Raw genomic sequence first — 17812 nt, forward strand, 5'->3', positions numbered from 1 at the left:
TGATGATTGTGGTGGTAGAGAAGAGTGTTTTCGTTTGGATTTTGGAGACCTTTACATAGTTGGTTTTATTAAACTTTTGATTTTTTTTTCTTTGTTTTTTTTCACTTTTCAGTGTTGTATACATTACTAGTTAACGATTTTTTAAAATTTTAGTGAATTTGATTAAAATCGTAACTTTTTTTTTATGAAATTATAGTGATCATACTCATATCCACATCCACAACTACCACTACTACGTTAATATATAAAAATAGAACGGACTAACTCACATATATACATACTACTTTATTTCTAAATCATCATTTTTTTCATCTCATATAGATGTGTGATCACATATGTCCATATCCCAATAGTATTGATTGATACCGGGCGAGAAGCTCTTTGTTACAACCTTATTAAATACTTGGCCCTTTAAAAAAACAATATATTTTTTTTTAACTATCATCAATAACATATCGAGGTAATTGGCCAAAACATAAATTATTTCAAGTCCATTAATATCTTCTTTATGTTAATATCCATAAAAATAATACTCATCTTTAATATCCAAAAAGTTAATATAAGTCAAACCTAAAATAATCAAATCAATATAAAGTTTTTTGACTCAACTTTGATCATGACCTCGCTTTCATAAACATAATGAAAGAGGTTGTCAAAAAATATTTATTAGATTGCGTATGAAATCAAACATTACCTTTTGCTTCTTAAAACAGATGGTATACTATTTAAAGAATGATATTCATCTTTTTCATACATTATTTGAAAATTAGCTATGGCTTAGTTGTTCAATGTACCACAGGTCCAAAGGCAGAACGCATAATTGTTATTCAAAGTGTGGTCATGGACACATGGGGCTCATTTATATCAATTTCAAGCTTGTTATGTTGATTTTTTTTGTTAACCTTGCATAAAAATACATTATAAGAACTTCAAAAGGTAATCAAGAAAAACTATCATTACAAAACAAATCCATTGTTTTTTATGCCACACCCTAGCTAATAGTTTGAGGTCACCCACACGTTCATAAAATTTTTCAAAAACAGAAAACCACGATACCGATACCAATGAAAGAAACAAATCCCTTTTGAGGTTTATTAATTAAAAAGCAATCAAGACCATCTCTCTCATTTTCTTGCACATTTTTGAGCATTTGGATCCTCAAGAGCTATTTGTGCAAAACCTCACAGAGGGAAGCTTCCAGTAAGGCGAATATGATCCAGTGTTCTTCGTAAACCATATGTATTAACAGCTGCATTTGCAGCTCTAAACCCTCCTCCATATATTGGTGATGAATCATGAGCTATTTGATGCATGAAAAATTCACCTAACTTGTTCTCATTTCTTGATTTCCCACCTTTCTTTGATGTTGATGATGATGATGATGATGATGATGGGATGTTGGGCATGATCTCTGATTCAAGCCACATATATGAAAGCACTTGACAGATACCTTCTTCAACCTCAGGATTTAGGTTCCTGTAACCTGTCAGATTTCAAAAACTTTTAACACAACTTTACTATTACTAATAAAAACTTAATCTTAAAAAATATTAAATTTAAGATTCGAGAAACTATGATAATTGTTACCTTTAAGACGTAACCAGGCATGCATCAACAGGTGAGCAAGAATGGCTCCAGTTAGTAATCTGCAACGTTTTGTTACCAAAACTGAATAATTTGATCTCAAAGAAACAGAAAAAACTGTCGATCTGGGTCATATTTTAATGTAAATTACAAAAATGGTCCACGTACTTTCTGATTTTTACCATGTTTAGTCCAAAGTTGAAACATTTTTCAATTTGGTCCTTTGTTTCAATTTTAGACTAAATCTTTTAAAAGCAAAATAGCACATGACCATTTTTCTAATTTACCATATATTTCCAAATAGATTAACCGAAAGATGAAAAGGAATGAATTGATTAAAAGTACTCAAAAGTGTGTTATTAAAAGAAAATGATAAAAATGTGACCTTGGAAGACCATACAAAACAAGAATGGCAGTAACTTCACATCTACGAGTCAGCTTCTGATGTTGAGTTCTCATTCCCACTAACTGCTGACCACCAATTCTTGGTCTTTTTAAAATCTGCAACAAGAATTCAAGAAACATGGTGATGAATAATCAATATATAAACAAAATAAAATCTAACAATTTACTCAAAGGCATACATACACTTGCAACAGTCTGCTCTTCAGAGAGGCATAGACCCCTTGTATCTGGCGAATAATGGAACCCCTGAAAGATAAGATTGTAAATCACAAGAATTCAACTACCAATAAATAAATAAATAAAATAAAAATGATTTAGTTAATTACGTTTTTCTCCCTTGCAGTAGCATCCTCAAGGGCGTGTCTTTCAACAAGAAGCATTGGAATTTGTTGATCAATTCTCATGTTCATTCCTTCATAATAGTCTCTAATGGAATGATAAAGTGGTTGACAATCTCCTGTATCCATTATTGCAGATTCCATGCACTCTAAACATAAACTCCTTCCATCTCCCAATGAGATGTATCTTACATTCACAGGCTTCAATATTTCCAAATTAACATCATAATTATGAAAATATTATAAAAATCGTATACAAATGGGAACTTTACCTCAAGTCGTTCACAACTACAACATCTGGCTGTATTATCATAATCATGTGCGGGACAATATTTTTGGGACCAAAATGGGTGGCGTCGATAGTCGATTAATCCAGCTCCATTTGTGGGAATCTAAAAAGCAAAGATAATATCACATTTGATGTGATTGTCTTTTTATAAAGAATATCAACCTTTATGCAATTGGTGTTTATTTTTTAGTTTTAAGAATCCCAACGTGTTGTTTGTTTTCTACTTAATTAGTGTACCTCATGGTTTCAGCTCTTATGTGGACATATATATAAGGTTGTTGTTTTTTTTTACTTAATACATTCAGACCCCCCAACAAAAATTTTGGATTTGATTAAGGCTCTTAATTTCGAGTCAATCTGAGTGTAAGGGTAAAATGATGGTTTACTTGCATTTAGACAGTTTACTGAGTAAAAAAGGAACAAACTTTTTTTTTTTTGCATACATTTCGGTATCCATACAGACTAATTTTACTCCTTCAGACAGGACTTAATGTGAAACACTAAACATGGACTAAAAGTTAGTTAATAGTACCACATTTAAGGTAAAGTTTCCCTTACAAATTGAAAGCAGACTTCACACTTGGGACGAGTCAACTCTTTGAAGCATGACTTATGGTATGCATCTTTCCCTGATAAAGAGAACTTGAATCAACAGAGAAAAAGAACAAATAATTAGAGCTTGAAGAAATGAATTTGAATGCATGATTAAAGAAAACAAATTACCTCGTTTTCGGTGATTGGGTAACGACAAGCACTACAACAAAAGCACTCTGGATGAAAATATGTCCCCATGCAACTCAAGTAGTTGCAATAACCAATGTCACGATTGCACCCACCACATATCCTGAAATTAAGATATGCGTAATCAAAGTTATATCATGTTTTTAGTAATAGAAAGATAATAAGTACCTATATCCCTTGGGTACATATTCACGGGGTACATATGGAGGGTATGATGGATGAAAGTCATCTTGAAATGATTTAGCAAGATCATTATTATTGCTTGGTTTCCACCCATATCCTAAAGTAATTCAAACACACAAAATGTTCATCTGTGATCTTGATAAAGATTTAAAATGAGGGTTACAAAAGAAGGTGATGATGTTTGATTTAGTTAAAGTTTACCATTTGATTTCCTTAAACCTTCAGCCAAAGAAAGTGCAATTGCTCGATCTAATTCTCCCTTATATTTATCACTCCTTGTGTGGTTGTCCTATATGAATTTCTTGTATTACTAGCTATAATAAAATACATATATATGGCATGTAAAATGAAAAAAAAAAAATAGAAGAAAAAAAAAAGATGGAATTTACCAAGGATCTTACAGGAGCACGCAATACCATACTTTCATTATTATTGCCTGGTTTCCACCGATATCATAAAGTAATTCAAACACACAAAATGTTTATATGTGATCCATATGAAGATTAAAAATGAAATGGATGATGGTGTCGATGTTCAAATTAGTAATAGCTTACCAATCGGTTTCTTTAAACCTTCGGCTAAAGAAAGTGCAGTTGCTCGCTTTAATTCTTCTTTTTGTTTATTACTCCTTGTACGGATGTCCTAATTAATAATAGTTATGATTAATAATAAATAAGTTATAAAAAAATGAGGTCGTATTTACCAAGGATTTAGAAGAGGCATGCAATACCGAAGAAAGTGCAACCGGACCATCTAATTTTTCCTTGTGTTTATTGTTCGTGTTACGGTTGTCCTAAATGAATTTCTTTCATTAATTATTAATAGTTTTCATTAATTATATATATATATATATATATATATATATATATATATATATATATATATATATATATATATATATATATATTATAAAAAAGGAAGATTGTATTTACAAATGATCCAGAAGGGGCACGCAGTACTAAAGAAAGTGCAAATGCTCGATCTAATTCTTCATTGCGTTTGTCACTCCTTGCGCGGTTGTTCTGAATCAAAATTTTGCATTATTTATTAATAATTTTGATTAATAATATATATATATGTGTTATAAAAAAGGAATATGATATTTACCAAGGATCTTGAAGGGGCACGTGATATTAAAGAAAATGCAGATGCTGGATCTAATTCTTCATTGTGTTTATCACCCCTTATGCGGTTGTCCTAAATGAATTTTTTGCATTAATTATTAATTGTTTTGATTAATAATATATATGTTATAATAAAAGATGGTATTTACCAAGGATCTAGAAGGGGTACGCGATACTAAAGAAAGTGCAGATGCTCGATCTAATTTTTCATTTTGTTCATCACTCCTTGTGCGGTTGTCCTAAATGACTTTCTTTCATTAATTAAAAATATTTATGATTAACAATATATATGCTATAAAATAATAAAAAAAGGAGGTATTTACGAAGGATCTAGAAGGGGCACGCGCTACTAAAGAAAGTGCAGTTGCTCCATCTAATTCTTCTACATGTTTATCACTGCTTATGCGGTTGTCCTAAATGGATTTAATGCACTACTTAATGATAGTTATGACTATTAAATATATATGTTATGAAATATATAAATAGGAAGATTATATTTACCAATGATATAGAAGGGGGGCGTGATACTTTACTTTCGTCTCCAATAAACTGAGGATTTCCTCTCCAATAAATTAAGGATTTCTCTGAAAAAGACATGATTAGTAGGTTGTGAGACGTATGTATAGTTTGGTCACCATGATCTCAAGAAGTTGAAAAAGACGAATGGTGAAATGGAAAAGAGAGAGATGGGGAGAAGAACAATGGCATCATTTTAGATTAAAAAAAAGCAAACTGTTTTGAAGAAGAAAAGATGTTTTGAAGAAAAAAGAAAGGGGGAATCTATAAAAGGGTAGCGAAAGGTATAATTTTCTAACAGAAAAATAGATAGATTTTTATGTAGAGCAAACAAGAGAAAGTGGGAAAGACTAGAGAAATAAAGATAAGCTGAGAATCTTTGACAAAGATAAAATAAATTGTTTCTGGACAATCGATAAAAGAAGATCAAAAATTCACACAAATAAATCTACGGTAAGATTGGCATCTAGTAGAATCGAGTTTGATCGGATTTTATATAAGGAAACCAACTTTTGAAAGAGAAATTTTCCAGCAAAAAACGAACAGCATAGAGAACACGGTATTGGTAAGATCGATAACAGGACGTGAACCGATACCAAAACAAAAATTCTGAATTTGCTGGCACCAAGTATGAAGATGGATGCTATATGTTACCGGTTCGGTTCCGTTACATGTATTTTAGTACCAATCTCATTTTAGGGGGTGTTTGGATAGGAAAAAAAAAAGAGGTGCTTATTGCTTATTTCCACAATAAGCTAATTTGAGTGTTTGGATAAAATTCAGCTTATTAAGCTAATTTTAATAAGCATCCCTCCCATGCTTATTGCTTATTCCCACCACAAATAAGCTATAAACAATAAGCTAAAAAGCTAATCCAAACACCCCCTTAATATTGTTTTTCTATATACAATGATACCATGCTTGAGGTTAGAGAAATCAAGCTTAAATACAAAAAACATGTGGTTCTTGAGTCTAACATATATCAAGACAACAAAGAACATATAGGAAAAAGAATCTGCCCAATCTAAGTTCATATGAGAAAATTACGAGTGTTCAATTTTGTAGAATTTTTTTTGCACATATTCTTGTAAGAAAAAAAAAGACTATGTCTAGAAAATATAAGTTTTCAAGTACCCATGTTTAGGGATATGTAACTCATGCTATACTTATCAAAACTAGTTGATTCTTGATCCTAACATGTAGCAAAGACATAGAAGAAGATGCAATCAGCCTAATTCGAGTTCACATGAGAGATTTATGAGCGTTGAAAAATTTTGGTTCAATTCTGTGAAATTCTTGAACCCGAAGTACCAACTATTGAAAGTCTTGAGGATTGATTTGCTTGATTTTGAGGAACCTAGTACCGGAATGTATGTGTCTATACAACAATATCGATTTGGTTTGGTACCATCTGAACTTTTACTCACCCCTAGATCAATAGATCATAGTAGCCCCCTCATATTTTCCATATGTTTAGTTTGAAATTCGTTTCTCCATTAGAAACAAAAACTAAGCAAATGGATCCAAGAGAGTTGTCTTTTGAGACAATTAAAATAGGCGGGTCAAATGGACTTAAAACGGTTTTTTTGTGTTAATATATATAAACTCTTAATGGGCGTTTGGTTCACAAGTTGTTTATATGGATTTGAATTTTTCATAGCAATGGAATCCAATGGATTTTGACTTTAACGAATTTAAAACCTTCTAGGTGTTTGGTTAAAAATTTGAGATGTAGTTTAATTTTTTTGGCAAATTTTTTTCATACGTATATAATGTATGTGCATATATCATACGTTATATAAAAAACGTTTTTGACAAAAAAAAAAACGTTCAGTTGATCTCTTAATCGTTAGGAGAGGAGTTAAATAGTGTGTATTTATTTACATGTTGTGTAGAAAAAAATCTCATTTTAAGTGGGATTCTAAGTGTTTTTGAGTTCTACATTTGATTTCTTTTATATATATATATATATATATATATATATATATATATATATATATATATATATATATAGAGAGAGAGAGAGAGAGAGAGAGAGCAAAAAAAATTGAGAACCAATATTTGTGTGAGAACTTGGGAATCAATTTTTCAAAAAAAAAAATCTCTCAAAACACCTCCATCGGCACCTAAACACCTCGTCTAGGCCAATCGTAGTTCTAAAATCACGAAAAAGAAAAACAAAAACAAACAAACAAACAAAATTCATATTTTTTAAATGTGCATATATGCATTTTTTGTGTTTTTCAAATATGCATATATGTATAAGTACGTTTGAATAGACAAAAAAAACTTATAGGAACCGCGATGACTAATCTTGTCTTTATGATTGAAGAAATTAGAGGTCGATATTCAATTTTATTTATTATCAAAATCTCATTAGATAATATGACATTTTGGTAACTATTTGCAAGGTTTTGAAAATTGCTAAAAGATATTGAATGTTTAATAGGTAAAATTTGGTATGTAAAAAAAGGAAAATTGCCTAAAGGCTCTTCTAGTATCTACACATGGCATTCTTTGGTTGCACCAAGTATCATTGGTCTTTTTATCATTATTTTTATTTTTCGACCATATTATTTTTCTCTTTTGTAACTTTTTAAAAAAAAATACAACGTTTTTAAATTTTAATTTTCTAGAAAATGAGCATAGTGATGAATATATATATATATATATATATATATATATATATATATATATATATATATATATATATATATATATATATATATATAGGGAAGAGTTATATGGAAAATGAATGATTAGGGCAACACATATTTGAACCAATGAAAACATGAACCAAATTAGGACCGAATAAGTTACCTGGGTCGGTTCTCGGGTATTTATATTAGCCTTATTCGACTCTCGGGTTATTCGGTGCGGGTTACTTGAATAACCGTTTAACCGGTCAAAAGGACCGACCTGGAAATTGAATAGTCACTTGATCAATCACCTTTTGGCTCTTGTTTGCATTAGTTGCATATTGTTGTACCCACCCAATACCAATTAGAGTTTCAAAAAAAACTACTAAAATTGAACTCCATCTTTACCCTAGTGGTCCATAATCGAACACATGGATACCTAATCGGATTGATTGATTCACCATCAGCCTTGCTTGATTGATTCACAGAAAAAAAAAAAAAAAAAAAAAAAAAAAAAAAAAAAAAAAAAAACACTTCTCCTCCTTCTTGCTTCCTACTATGATCTAACACAAAAAACCATCTATTGTGAAATTGGACTCCATTCTAGTTTCAAGAAATCAAACTTCATTCTTCATCTCCAAGGAATCATTCAAGTCATGGAAAATTAGGTTCCAAGTCAAGAAACTCAAGTAAGCATCGTATCTTAATCTATTATTCGAATATTATTCTTTCAATGTGTTATTATGGACTTAAAACGGTTTTTTTGTGTTAATATATATAAACTCTTAATGGGCGTTTGGTTCACAAGTTGTTTATATGGATTTGAATTTTTCATAGTAATGGAATCCAATGGATTTTGACTTTAACGAATTTAAAACCTTCTAGGTGTTTGGTTAAAAATTTGAGATGTAGTTTAATTCAAGAAAATTTGAAGATGCATACTAACTAGCAAATATACCCACCACTTCATTATGCCCAATCGATTATCTTTTTATATTCCTAAGATGTATGATCATTGTTAGGTTTACTCAATAGTCTTCACCGCCAGTAACTTTATCTATGGATTCCAGCAACCAGTTTAGTAAACCGGTTGCATCAAGGCCAACTCTCTCATTTTGCAGAAACAAATCAAAAAAGAAACTATCTTTAGAGAAACAAATCCATTTTTTATGCCACACCATAGCTAATAGTTTGAGGTCACCCACACGTTCATAAAAATTTTCAAAAACAGAAAACCACGATAACAATGGCAGAAACAAATCCCTTTTCAGGTTTATTAATTAAAAAGCAATCAAGGCCAACTCTCTCATTTTCATTTTCTTTCACATTGTCAATCCTTTAGATCCTCAAGAGCTATTTGTGCAAAACCTCAAAGAGGGAAGTTTCCAGTAAGGCGAATATGATCCAGTGTTCTTCGTAAGCCATATGTATTAACAGCTGCATTTGCAGCTCTAAACCCTCCTCCATATACTGGTGATGCATCATGAGCTATATGATACATGAAAAATTCACCTAATTTATTCTCACATCCTGATTTCCCACCTTTCTTTGATGTTGATGATGATGATGGCATGTTTTTTAATCCAGACATGATCTCTGATTCGAGCCACATATATGAAAGCACTTGACAGATACCTGCTTCTACCTCAGGATTTAGGTTCCTGTAACCTATCAAAATCAAAAAACTTTTAACACAACTTCACTAGTACAGAAAATTTAAATTCATTCGAGAAACTATGTTAGTTGTTACCTTTAAGACGTAACCAGGCATTCATCAAGTGGTGAGCAAGAATGGCTCCAGTTAGTAATCTACAACGTTTAGTTACCAAAATTAAATAATTTGAACTCTTGAAATAGAAAAGGGGGAAATTTTTATACATTTAATTAAAAAAAGGCTCAATTCTGGTCGTATTTTATAGTAAGTTACAAAATTGATCCATATGCTTTCTGATTTTTACCATGTTTAGTCCAAAGTTGAAACACTTTTCCACTTTGATCTTTAGTTTCATACTGATTTTGGTCCTTGGAAGTCGGAACCTTAATATAAGAACCATAATCTCCATATGAAACCATCAAATAAGGATCAAAATCAAAAAATCTACGGGAATAAAATTGAATGAGTTTCAATTTTAGACTAAATCAAACCGGACCATTTTTTAATTCACCGTCTATTTTTAAAATAGATTACATAAAAAAGATGAAATTGAATAAATGAATTAAAAGCATTGTTGTCAAAATCGCGATCCTGATCGTAGGATCGTACGATCCTACGATCCTAGGTATGAAAAACGATCCAGATCGTAAAAGGATCGTATTTGGGGTAGGATCGCAAGTAGGATCGTAGGGTCGAGATCCGATCCGATCCTACCTTCCTTTGATTTTTTTTTTTTTTTCAAATTAAATTTTTTTACCAATTTACCATTTATCATTTTGTATTGTATCTTATGGCTAATATTTTGAAATTTTTATAACTTTTGAATGAAAAATTGAATGTTTGAAATATTTTTCATGATTAAAAATTATAAATTAAAATTATATTTTATTTTGTAAGATCTTAGGATCCCGATCTTACGATCTCGATCTTGCAAACCCAAAAACGATCCTAGGTAGGATCCCGATGTTGACAACCTTGATTAAAAGTTCTCAAAAGTGTACCAAGCGTTTTATTAATTTTTTATTTTTTTGATTCAAATGTCACCTTGGAAGGCCGTACAAAACAAGAATGGCAGTAACTTCATATCTGCGAGTGAGCTTCTGAGGTTGAGTTCTCATTCCCACCAACCGATGACCACTAACGCTCGGCCTTCTTTGAATCTGCAACAAGAATTCAAGAAACATGATGATGAATAATCAATAACATAAAAAATATATTAATCATTGATTTGTTGCAAAATAAAATGTATCAATTTACTCAAAGGCAAACATACACTTGCAACAGTCTGCTCTTCAGAAAGGCAAATACCCCTTGTCTCAGGCAAACGATGGAACCCCTGAAAGATAAGATTGTAAATCACAAGAATTTAACAACCAATAAATAAAATAAAAATGATTTAGTTAATTACGTTTTTATCCCTTGTGGTAGCATCATTGAGGGCGTGTCTTTCAACAAGAAGCATGGGAATTTGTTGATCAATTCTCATGTTCATTCCTTCATAATAGTCTCTAATGGAATGATAAAGTGGTTGACAATCTCCTGTATCCATTATTGCAGACTCCATGCACTCTAAACATAAACTCCTTCCATCTCCCAATGAGATGTATCTTACATTCACCGGCTTCAAATATTTCCAAACATCATAATTATTTAATTATGAGAATGTTATAAAAATGGTGTAAAAATGAAATGGGAACTTTACCTCAAGTCGTTCACAACTACAACATCGAGCTGTATTATCAAGCTCATGTGCTGGGCAATATTTTTGGGACCAAAATGGGTGTAATCGATACTCGATTAATCCATCTCCATTTAAGGGAATCTAATTAAAAGGCAAAAGATAACGTTACACTTGATGTAATTGTCTCTTATAAAAGAATATCAACGTTTATGCAATTCGTTTTTATTTTTTATTTTATAAGAATTACGATAGCTAACGTTTTATTTCCTTTTTACTTAATGGACCTCACGGGTTCAGCTCTTTTATATATATATATATATATATATATATATATATATATATATATATATATATATATATATATATATATATATATATATATATATATATATATATATAAGGCTTTATTTTATTTTATTTTACTTAATACATTCGGACCCAAATCATTGCAAAATTGTTGGATTTGATTAAGGTTTTTTTATTTCAAATCAATATGAGTGTAAGGATAAAATGATCATCTCGTTACATTTAGACAATTTATTCAGTTAAAAAAGAAACAAACCAAACCCTTTTTATATACATTATGTTATCCATATAGACATAATCCTACCCATTTAGCCACTTTCTCCGACAAGGACTTAATGGGAAGCAAGAAACATAGCCTAAAAGTTAGTTAATACCACATTTAAGCTAAAAGTTTCCCTTACATATTGAAAGCACACTTCACATTTGGGATGAGTCAACTCTTTAAAGCAAGTCTTATGGTATGTATCTTTTCCTGATAAAGAGAACTTGAATCAAGAAAAAAAAACACTAATAAGTACTTGAAGAAATGTATTTGAATGTTGATTTAATATATATATATATATATATATATATATATATATATATATATATATATTACCTCGTTTTCGGTGATCGGGTAACTACAAGCATGACAACGGAAGCACTCTGGATGAAAATACTTCCCCATGCAACCTAAGTAATTGCCGTAATTAATGTTACGGTTGCAGCCACCACATACCCTGAAATTAAGATATGCATACAAAGATTAAATCATGGTTATATCATGTTTTTAGTAACAAAAAGATAATAAATACCTATATCCCTTGGGTACATATGGAGGGTTTGATGGATGAAAGTCATTTTGATGTGATTTTGCAAGATCATTATCATTACCTGATTGCCACTTATATGCTAAAGTAATTCAAACACACAAAATATTTATCAGTGATATTGATAAAGATTAAAAATGAAATGGATGAGGTTGTAGATGTTCAAATTAGTAGAAGCTTACCATCCGGTTTCCTTAAAGGTTCAGCAAAAGAAATTTCAATTGCTTCATCTAGTTCTTCCTTTTGTTTATCACTCTTTTTGTGATTGTCCTAAAGGAATTTCTTGCATTAATTATTAATCGTAAAAATGGATAGATGGCATTAAGTCGGTCGGGTTGTGACTAGATATTAGTCAGCATAGTTAGGGATTAGTCTGCGACTAGTCGGAGACCCAAAATTGTAAATTCATTAAATTTTTAAGAAAATAAATATGACTAAGATCATAACAAAATAAGTAAATATCACTAATATCATAACAAAATAGGTTAATATGATTAATACAGCATTATACATCTGTTTCAAAGTGTTTCAAAATTATCGATTTCTACAATTCCATTCACTGTTTAGGTTGAGATTAATTGCTAGACACATTCTATTTGGCCACGTAATACCCAAGGACTAATTGTATATTAATCATCGCTAGTTTGGTTTCTACAACACTATATAGGTTAAAGAAATGAAAAAGGGAAATGGTATTTACCAAGGATCTAAAAGGTGCCAGTGATACAATTGCTCGATCTAAACTTTTATGGATTTATCACTCCTTACACGGTTATACTAAATGAATTTCTGGCTTGAACTAATAATATTTATGATCAATAAGTATATATGTTATAAAAATAAATGAAAGATGATATTCCCTCTGACCCATATTAATAGTTCATGTTTTCTTTTTGGTTTGTTCTAAAATAATAGTCTATTTCCAAAAATAAATATCTTTTTTACTCAAATACTCTTAATTATTAATTAAACTACCATGGAATTAAATGCAACAAAAGGATACAATTGTTATTTCATTTAATAAAGTTATTGGTAATTAATGTTTTCTCAATTTATATGCTTTTTGTCTATGGATAATAATTTTGGGACGGATGGAGTATTTACCAAAGACATACAAGGGGCACGTGATAATAAAGAAATTGCAATTATTCGACCTAATTCTTCCTTCTGTTTATCACTTCTTGCCCGGTTGTCTTAAAGAATTTCTTGCATTAATTGTTAATATATATATATATATATATATATATATATATATATATATATATATATATATATATATATATATATATATATATATAAAAAGAAAGAGTGTTGATCAATATGAAATAAAAGAACCCGAAGAACTTAAGAGCTTTCTTCCTAAACAACATTTATTATAATAAAAAAAAAATACACATCATTCCACTCCACTCCTAGCAATTAAGAGATTCCTTGAATTTTATTTTATTTTTACAAAAAAAAATGTTTTTTTTTCATATACATAAAACATATGTGCATATGCATATCCATCTCTCAATACATATACGTCATATGTACCAAAAGCTCAACATCAAACATACATATATGTTTCGTTTAATTTTTTTGGCAAATTTTTTTCATATGTATATAATGTATGTGCATATGCCATACGTTATACGTATATAAAAAAAACGTTTTTTGACAAAAAAAACGTTCAGTTGATCTCTTAATCGTTAGGAGAGGAGTTAAATAGTATGTATTTATTTACATGTTGTGTAGAAAAAAATCTCATTTTAAGTGGGATTCTAAGTGTTTTTGAGTTCTACATTTGATTTCTTATATATATATATATATATATATATATATATATATATATATATATATATATATATATATATATATATATATATATATATATAGAGAGAGAGAGAGAGAGAGCAAAAAAAATTCAGAACCAATATTTGTGTGAGAACTTGGGAATTAATTTTTCAAAAAAAAAAAATTCTCTCAAAACACCTCCATCGGCACCTAAACACCTCGTCTAGGCCAATCGTAGTTCTAAAATCACGAAAAAGAAAAACAAAAACAAACAAACAAACAAAATTCATATTTTTTAAATGTGCATGTATGCATTTTTTGTGTTTTTCAAATATGCATATATGTATAAGTACGTTTGAATAGACAAAAAAACTTATAGGAACCGCGATGACTAATATTGTCTTTATGATTGAAGAAATTAGAGGTCGATATTCAATTTTATTTATTATCAAAATCTCATTAGATAATATGACATTTTGGTAACTATTTGCAAGGTTTTGAAAATTGCTAAAAGAGATTGAATGTTTAATAGGTAAAAAAAGGAAAATTGCCTAAAGGCTCTTCTAGTATCTACACATGGCCTTCTTTGGTTGCACCAAGAATCATTGGTCTTTTTATCATTATTTTTATTTTTCGACTATATTATTTTTCTCTTTTGTAACTTAAAAAAAAAATACAAAGTTTTCAAATTTTAATTTTCTAGAAAATGAGCATAGTGATGAATATATATATATATATATATATATATATATATATATATATATATATATATATATATATATATATATATATATATATATATATATATATATATATAAACTTTTTTTTATTTTAAAAACCAAACAATCTCTAAAAAATCATGAAATTTTGAGGGATGCTTCTCTAAATCAAAAATTCTTTTAAAATCTTGTCATATATCATAATAACTTTTTAAAAAGAAATTTTTAAAAAATAAGGTTGTTTAGCTATCACATTTTATTTTACAAGATTACAAGTTTTTATTTAAAAATAATAATATTAAAAATTATATGATTCAAAATGAGATGAGTCAAAATATTATGATCCTTCAAAATTATGATTCAATATGTTTATGATGCTTAATTTGTTATATATATATATATATATATATATATATATATAAACTTTTTTTTATTTTAAAAACCAAACAATCTCTAAAAAATCGTGAAATTTTGAGGGATGCTTCTCTAAATCAAAAATTCTTTTAAAATGTTGTCATATATCATAATAACTTTTTAAAAAGAAATTTTTAAAAAATAAGATTGTTTAGCTATCACATTTTATTTTACAAGATTACAAGTTTTTATTTAAAAATAATAATATTAAAAATTATATGATTCAAAAAGAGATGAGTCAGAATATTATGATCCTTCAAAATTATGATTCAATATGTTTATGATGCTTAATTTGTTATAATCTAAAATTACTATGATCCACATATATTATATATATTATGATCTTTAATCATATGTTTATGATTAGATATTAAATGATTTAAATTTTGTAATTATCTAACATTTATTATGATCAAAAACTTGATTTAAGTGAATATATTATGATCCAAAATTATTTTATGCAAAAGTAGATGATCCAAAAATATTATCCAAATACTAAGATTCAAAATAATATAATATAAAATGTTATGATCCTTGGTTATAAAAAAAACATAAGAAACTTCAGAGGTTTATTGAAAACATTAAAAAATAATAAATCAATGAAAAAAATCATAAATTACCAAGTTTAGTTTTATTAATATTTTTAAAAAAAAAAAAAGATTATATCATCGAATTCATATCACATTCCATTATGGATGAACGTTTGGACCGAAAACCAGAACCGAAATCGAAACCTAAATGACACGAACCAAATTAGGACCGAATAAGTTACCTGGGTCGGTTCTCGGGTATTTATATTAGCCTTATTCGACTCTCGGGTTATTCGGTGCGGGTTACTTGAATAACCGTTTAACCGGTCAAAAGGACCGACCTGGAAATTGAATAGTCACTTGATCAATCACCTTTTGGCTCTTGTTTGCATTAGTTGCATATTGTTGTACCCACCCAATACCAATTAGAGTTTCAAAAAAAACTACTAAAATTGAACTCCATCTTTACCCTAGTGGTCCATAATCGAACACATGGATACCTAATCGGATTGATTGATTCACCATCAGCCTTGCTTGATTGATTCACAGAAAAAAAAAAAAAAAAAAAAAAAAAAAAAAAAAAAAACACTTCTCCTCCTTCTTGCTTCCTACTATGATCTAACACAAAAAACCATCTATTGTGAAATTGGACTCCATTCTAGTTTCAAGAAATCAAACTTCATTCTTCATCTCCAAGGAATCATTCAAGTCATGGAAAATTAGGTTCCAAGTCAAGAAACTCAAGTAAGCATCGTATCTTAATCTATTATTCGAATATTATTCTTTCAATGTGTTATTATGTGATGTTACTCATTAAAATTTGAATGTTTTATATTGATGTATAAAATTTCATTGCTATTATATCATATTAAATACAATATGTTATGTTAAAATTGTTAATCTATTTCAATGTATTATGTGATTGTAAATCATTATCTTATTGTAATTTAGATTAATAAATATATTTCGATGTTAAAGAATATATATTGATATTTTATTATATTAAAATCATTGTGTTATTGTGTTTTAGATTGTTGATGAAGAATTCTTTGTTGATAACACTCAAAATGACAATGAAGACGGAACAAGTCAAACAAAAAACATGAAAAATGGAAATATGCCATAAGGGTAGCTTGTTTGGCCGATAATGATGAAGTTAATATTGACAACTTTAAACATAGCAAATGCAAATGGTGTTTCACTTTGCTTAAAACCAACTCCAATGAAATCGTAATTCTAGTATGATTAGACATTCGAACAGATGTAAAAAGAACCCAAAATTTTAGAAAAAAAAAATTAGAAAAGCAAGCTACTTTAAATTAAAAAATAACGGGGAGAGTAGTATTGATACGTGGAAGCATGATGAGGAAATAAAAAAAGGTTTTGTTAAACTTATTTGTAGTTGGATAATTATCGTTCAAGTTTGTAGAGAATTAATCATTTATTGAGTATACTAATGCATTAAACGGGAAAATGGTTTTTCCATGTAGAAACATAATTTCCAAAAGAGTCGTCGATTACTTTGTTGAAGAAAAACCTAAATTGAATAAGTTCTTTAGTAATCCCCTAACTAATGTTCATTTGTCCACCAATTTTTGGACAAGTTCATGTTAACGATTGAGCTATATGGCGGTCACGACCCACTTTATTGATAAAGATTGGGTCATGCACAAAAGAGTTATCAACTTTAAATCTTTAGATAGTTATACGGGAGAATACATTGGGCACACTGATAGGTGCATTTTATGCACCTATTTTGCATGTTTATTTTCGTCATTTCATAGCATTCTACTTCATAATTCTTGCATTTAGTCAATTATTTTGGCAATTGCATATTTTATAGAGAATGCCTGATACTTCACTATTTTTGAATTGTTTTGCAGGCATTATGGAACTTGAGGCTTGGAGCATGGAGCATGGAGCTCTGGAGCATGAAAAGAAGATGTACCAGTCATGCCATGGAAGAAAACATGAAGACATAACCCGAGTCATTGTTGCATTATCATCATAGCAAAGGACTACGTTTGAAACACAGTTCATGTCACACCGATACTGGTCGTTTTTGTCCTTTCTCATCTTATATTTGAGCAACATGACTCGTGGT

The 17812-nt window shown here is 29.4% G+C and overlaps 2 protein-coding genes across 9 annotated transcripts in view; both read right to left on the reverse strand.

Moving 5' to 3' along the window:
• Nucleotides 1-937: 937 nt before the first annotated feature.
• Nucleotides 938-5458, reverse strand: LOC111919746 (protein DA1-related 2). 7 transcript variants are annotated; one of them, XM_023915332.2, is made up of 18 exons: nucleotides 5166-5458; nucleotides 4988-5077; nucleotides 4814-4903; nucleotides 4648-4737; nucleotides 4473-4562; nucleotides 4271-4333; nucleotides 4095-4182; nucleotides 3930-3976; nucleotides 3742-3829; nucleotides 3526-3637; nucleotides 3340-3460; nucleotides 3175-3258; nucleotides 2600-2719; nucleotides 2316-2528; nucleotides 2173-2235; nucleotides 1970-2085; nucleotides 1588-1646; nucleotides 938-1483 (listed from the first exon to the last, which is right to left on the reverse strand). In XM_023915332.2, the coding sequence occupies exons 1-18, from the start codon at nucleotides 5259-5261 to the stop codon at nucleotides 1182-1184; spliced, it is 1932 nt and encodes a 643-aa protein (XP_023771100.1). In that variant the 5' UTR covers nucleotides 5262-5458; the 3' UTR covers nucleotides 938-1181. The 7 variants fall into 7 exon arrangements, with proteins under 7 accessions (XP_023771100.1, XP_023771099.1, XP_023771102.1 ...); XM_023915331.3 differs by having other exon boundaries at nucleotides 4244-4333; XM_023915334.2 differs by lacking the exon at nucleotides 4988-5077 and having other exon boundaries at nucleotides 4244-4333.
• Nucleotides 5459-8964: 3506 nt separating this feature from the next.
• The window catches only part of LOC111919748 (protein DA1-related 2), a 43793-nt gene continuing 34945 nt past the window's right edge, over nucleotides 8965-17812 (reverse strand). For both annotated transcript variants that reach the window (XM_052766963.1, XM_052766964.1), the window contains exons 4-13: nucleotides 12452-12539; nucleotides 12255-12351; nucleotides 12059-12179; nucleotides 11862-11945; nucleotides 11176-11295; nucleotides 10882-11094; nucleotides 10747-10809; nucleotides 10518-10633; nucleotides 9570-9628; nucleotides 8965-9487 (exon numbers count right to left, since the gene is read on the reverse strand). In XM_052766963.1, coding sequence (XP_052622923.1) covers nucleotides 9189-9487; nucleotides 9570-9628; nucleotides 10518-10633; nucleotides 10747-10809; nucleotides 10882-11094; nucleotides 11176-11295; nucleotides 11862-11945; nucleotides 12059-12179; nucleotides 12255-12351; nucleotides 12452-12539 — 1260 coding nt within the window. In that variant the 3' untranslated portion in view covers nucleotides 8965-9188. The remainder of the gene's footprint in view (nucleotides 9488-9569; nucleotides 9629-10517; nucleotides 10634-10746; nucleotides 10810-10881; nucleotides 11095-11175; nucleotides 11296-11861; nucleotides 11946-12058; nucleotides 12180-12254; nucleotides 12352-12451; nucleotides 12540-17812) is intronic.

This window comes from Lactuca sativa, chromosome 8 (assembly GCF_002870075.4).
Source record: "Lactuca sativa cultivar Salinas chromosome 8, Lsat_Salinas_v11, whole genome shotgun sequence".
NCBI classification, from domain to species: domain Eukaryota; kingdom Viridiplantae; phylum Streptophyta; class Magnoliopsida; order Asterales; family Asteraceae; genus Lactuca; species Lactuca sativa.

Coding starts and splice junctions, on each gene's coding strand:
- LOC111919746 (XM_023915331.3), bottom strand. CDS start 5,261: ATGTCTTTTTCAGAGAAATCCTTAATTTATTGGAGAGGAAATCCTCAG. Junction 4,563..4,647: donor GTGCCCCTTCAAGATCCTTG/GTAAATATCATA, acceptor ATTTTGATTCAG/AACAACCGCGCAAGGAGTGA. Junction 3,977..4,094: donor AGGTTTAAAGAAACCGATTG/GTAAGCTATTAC, acceptor GGTGGAAACCAG/GCAATAATAATGAAAGTATG.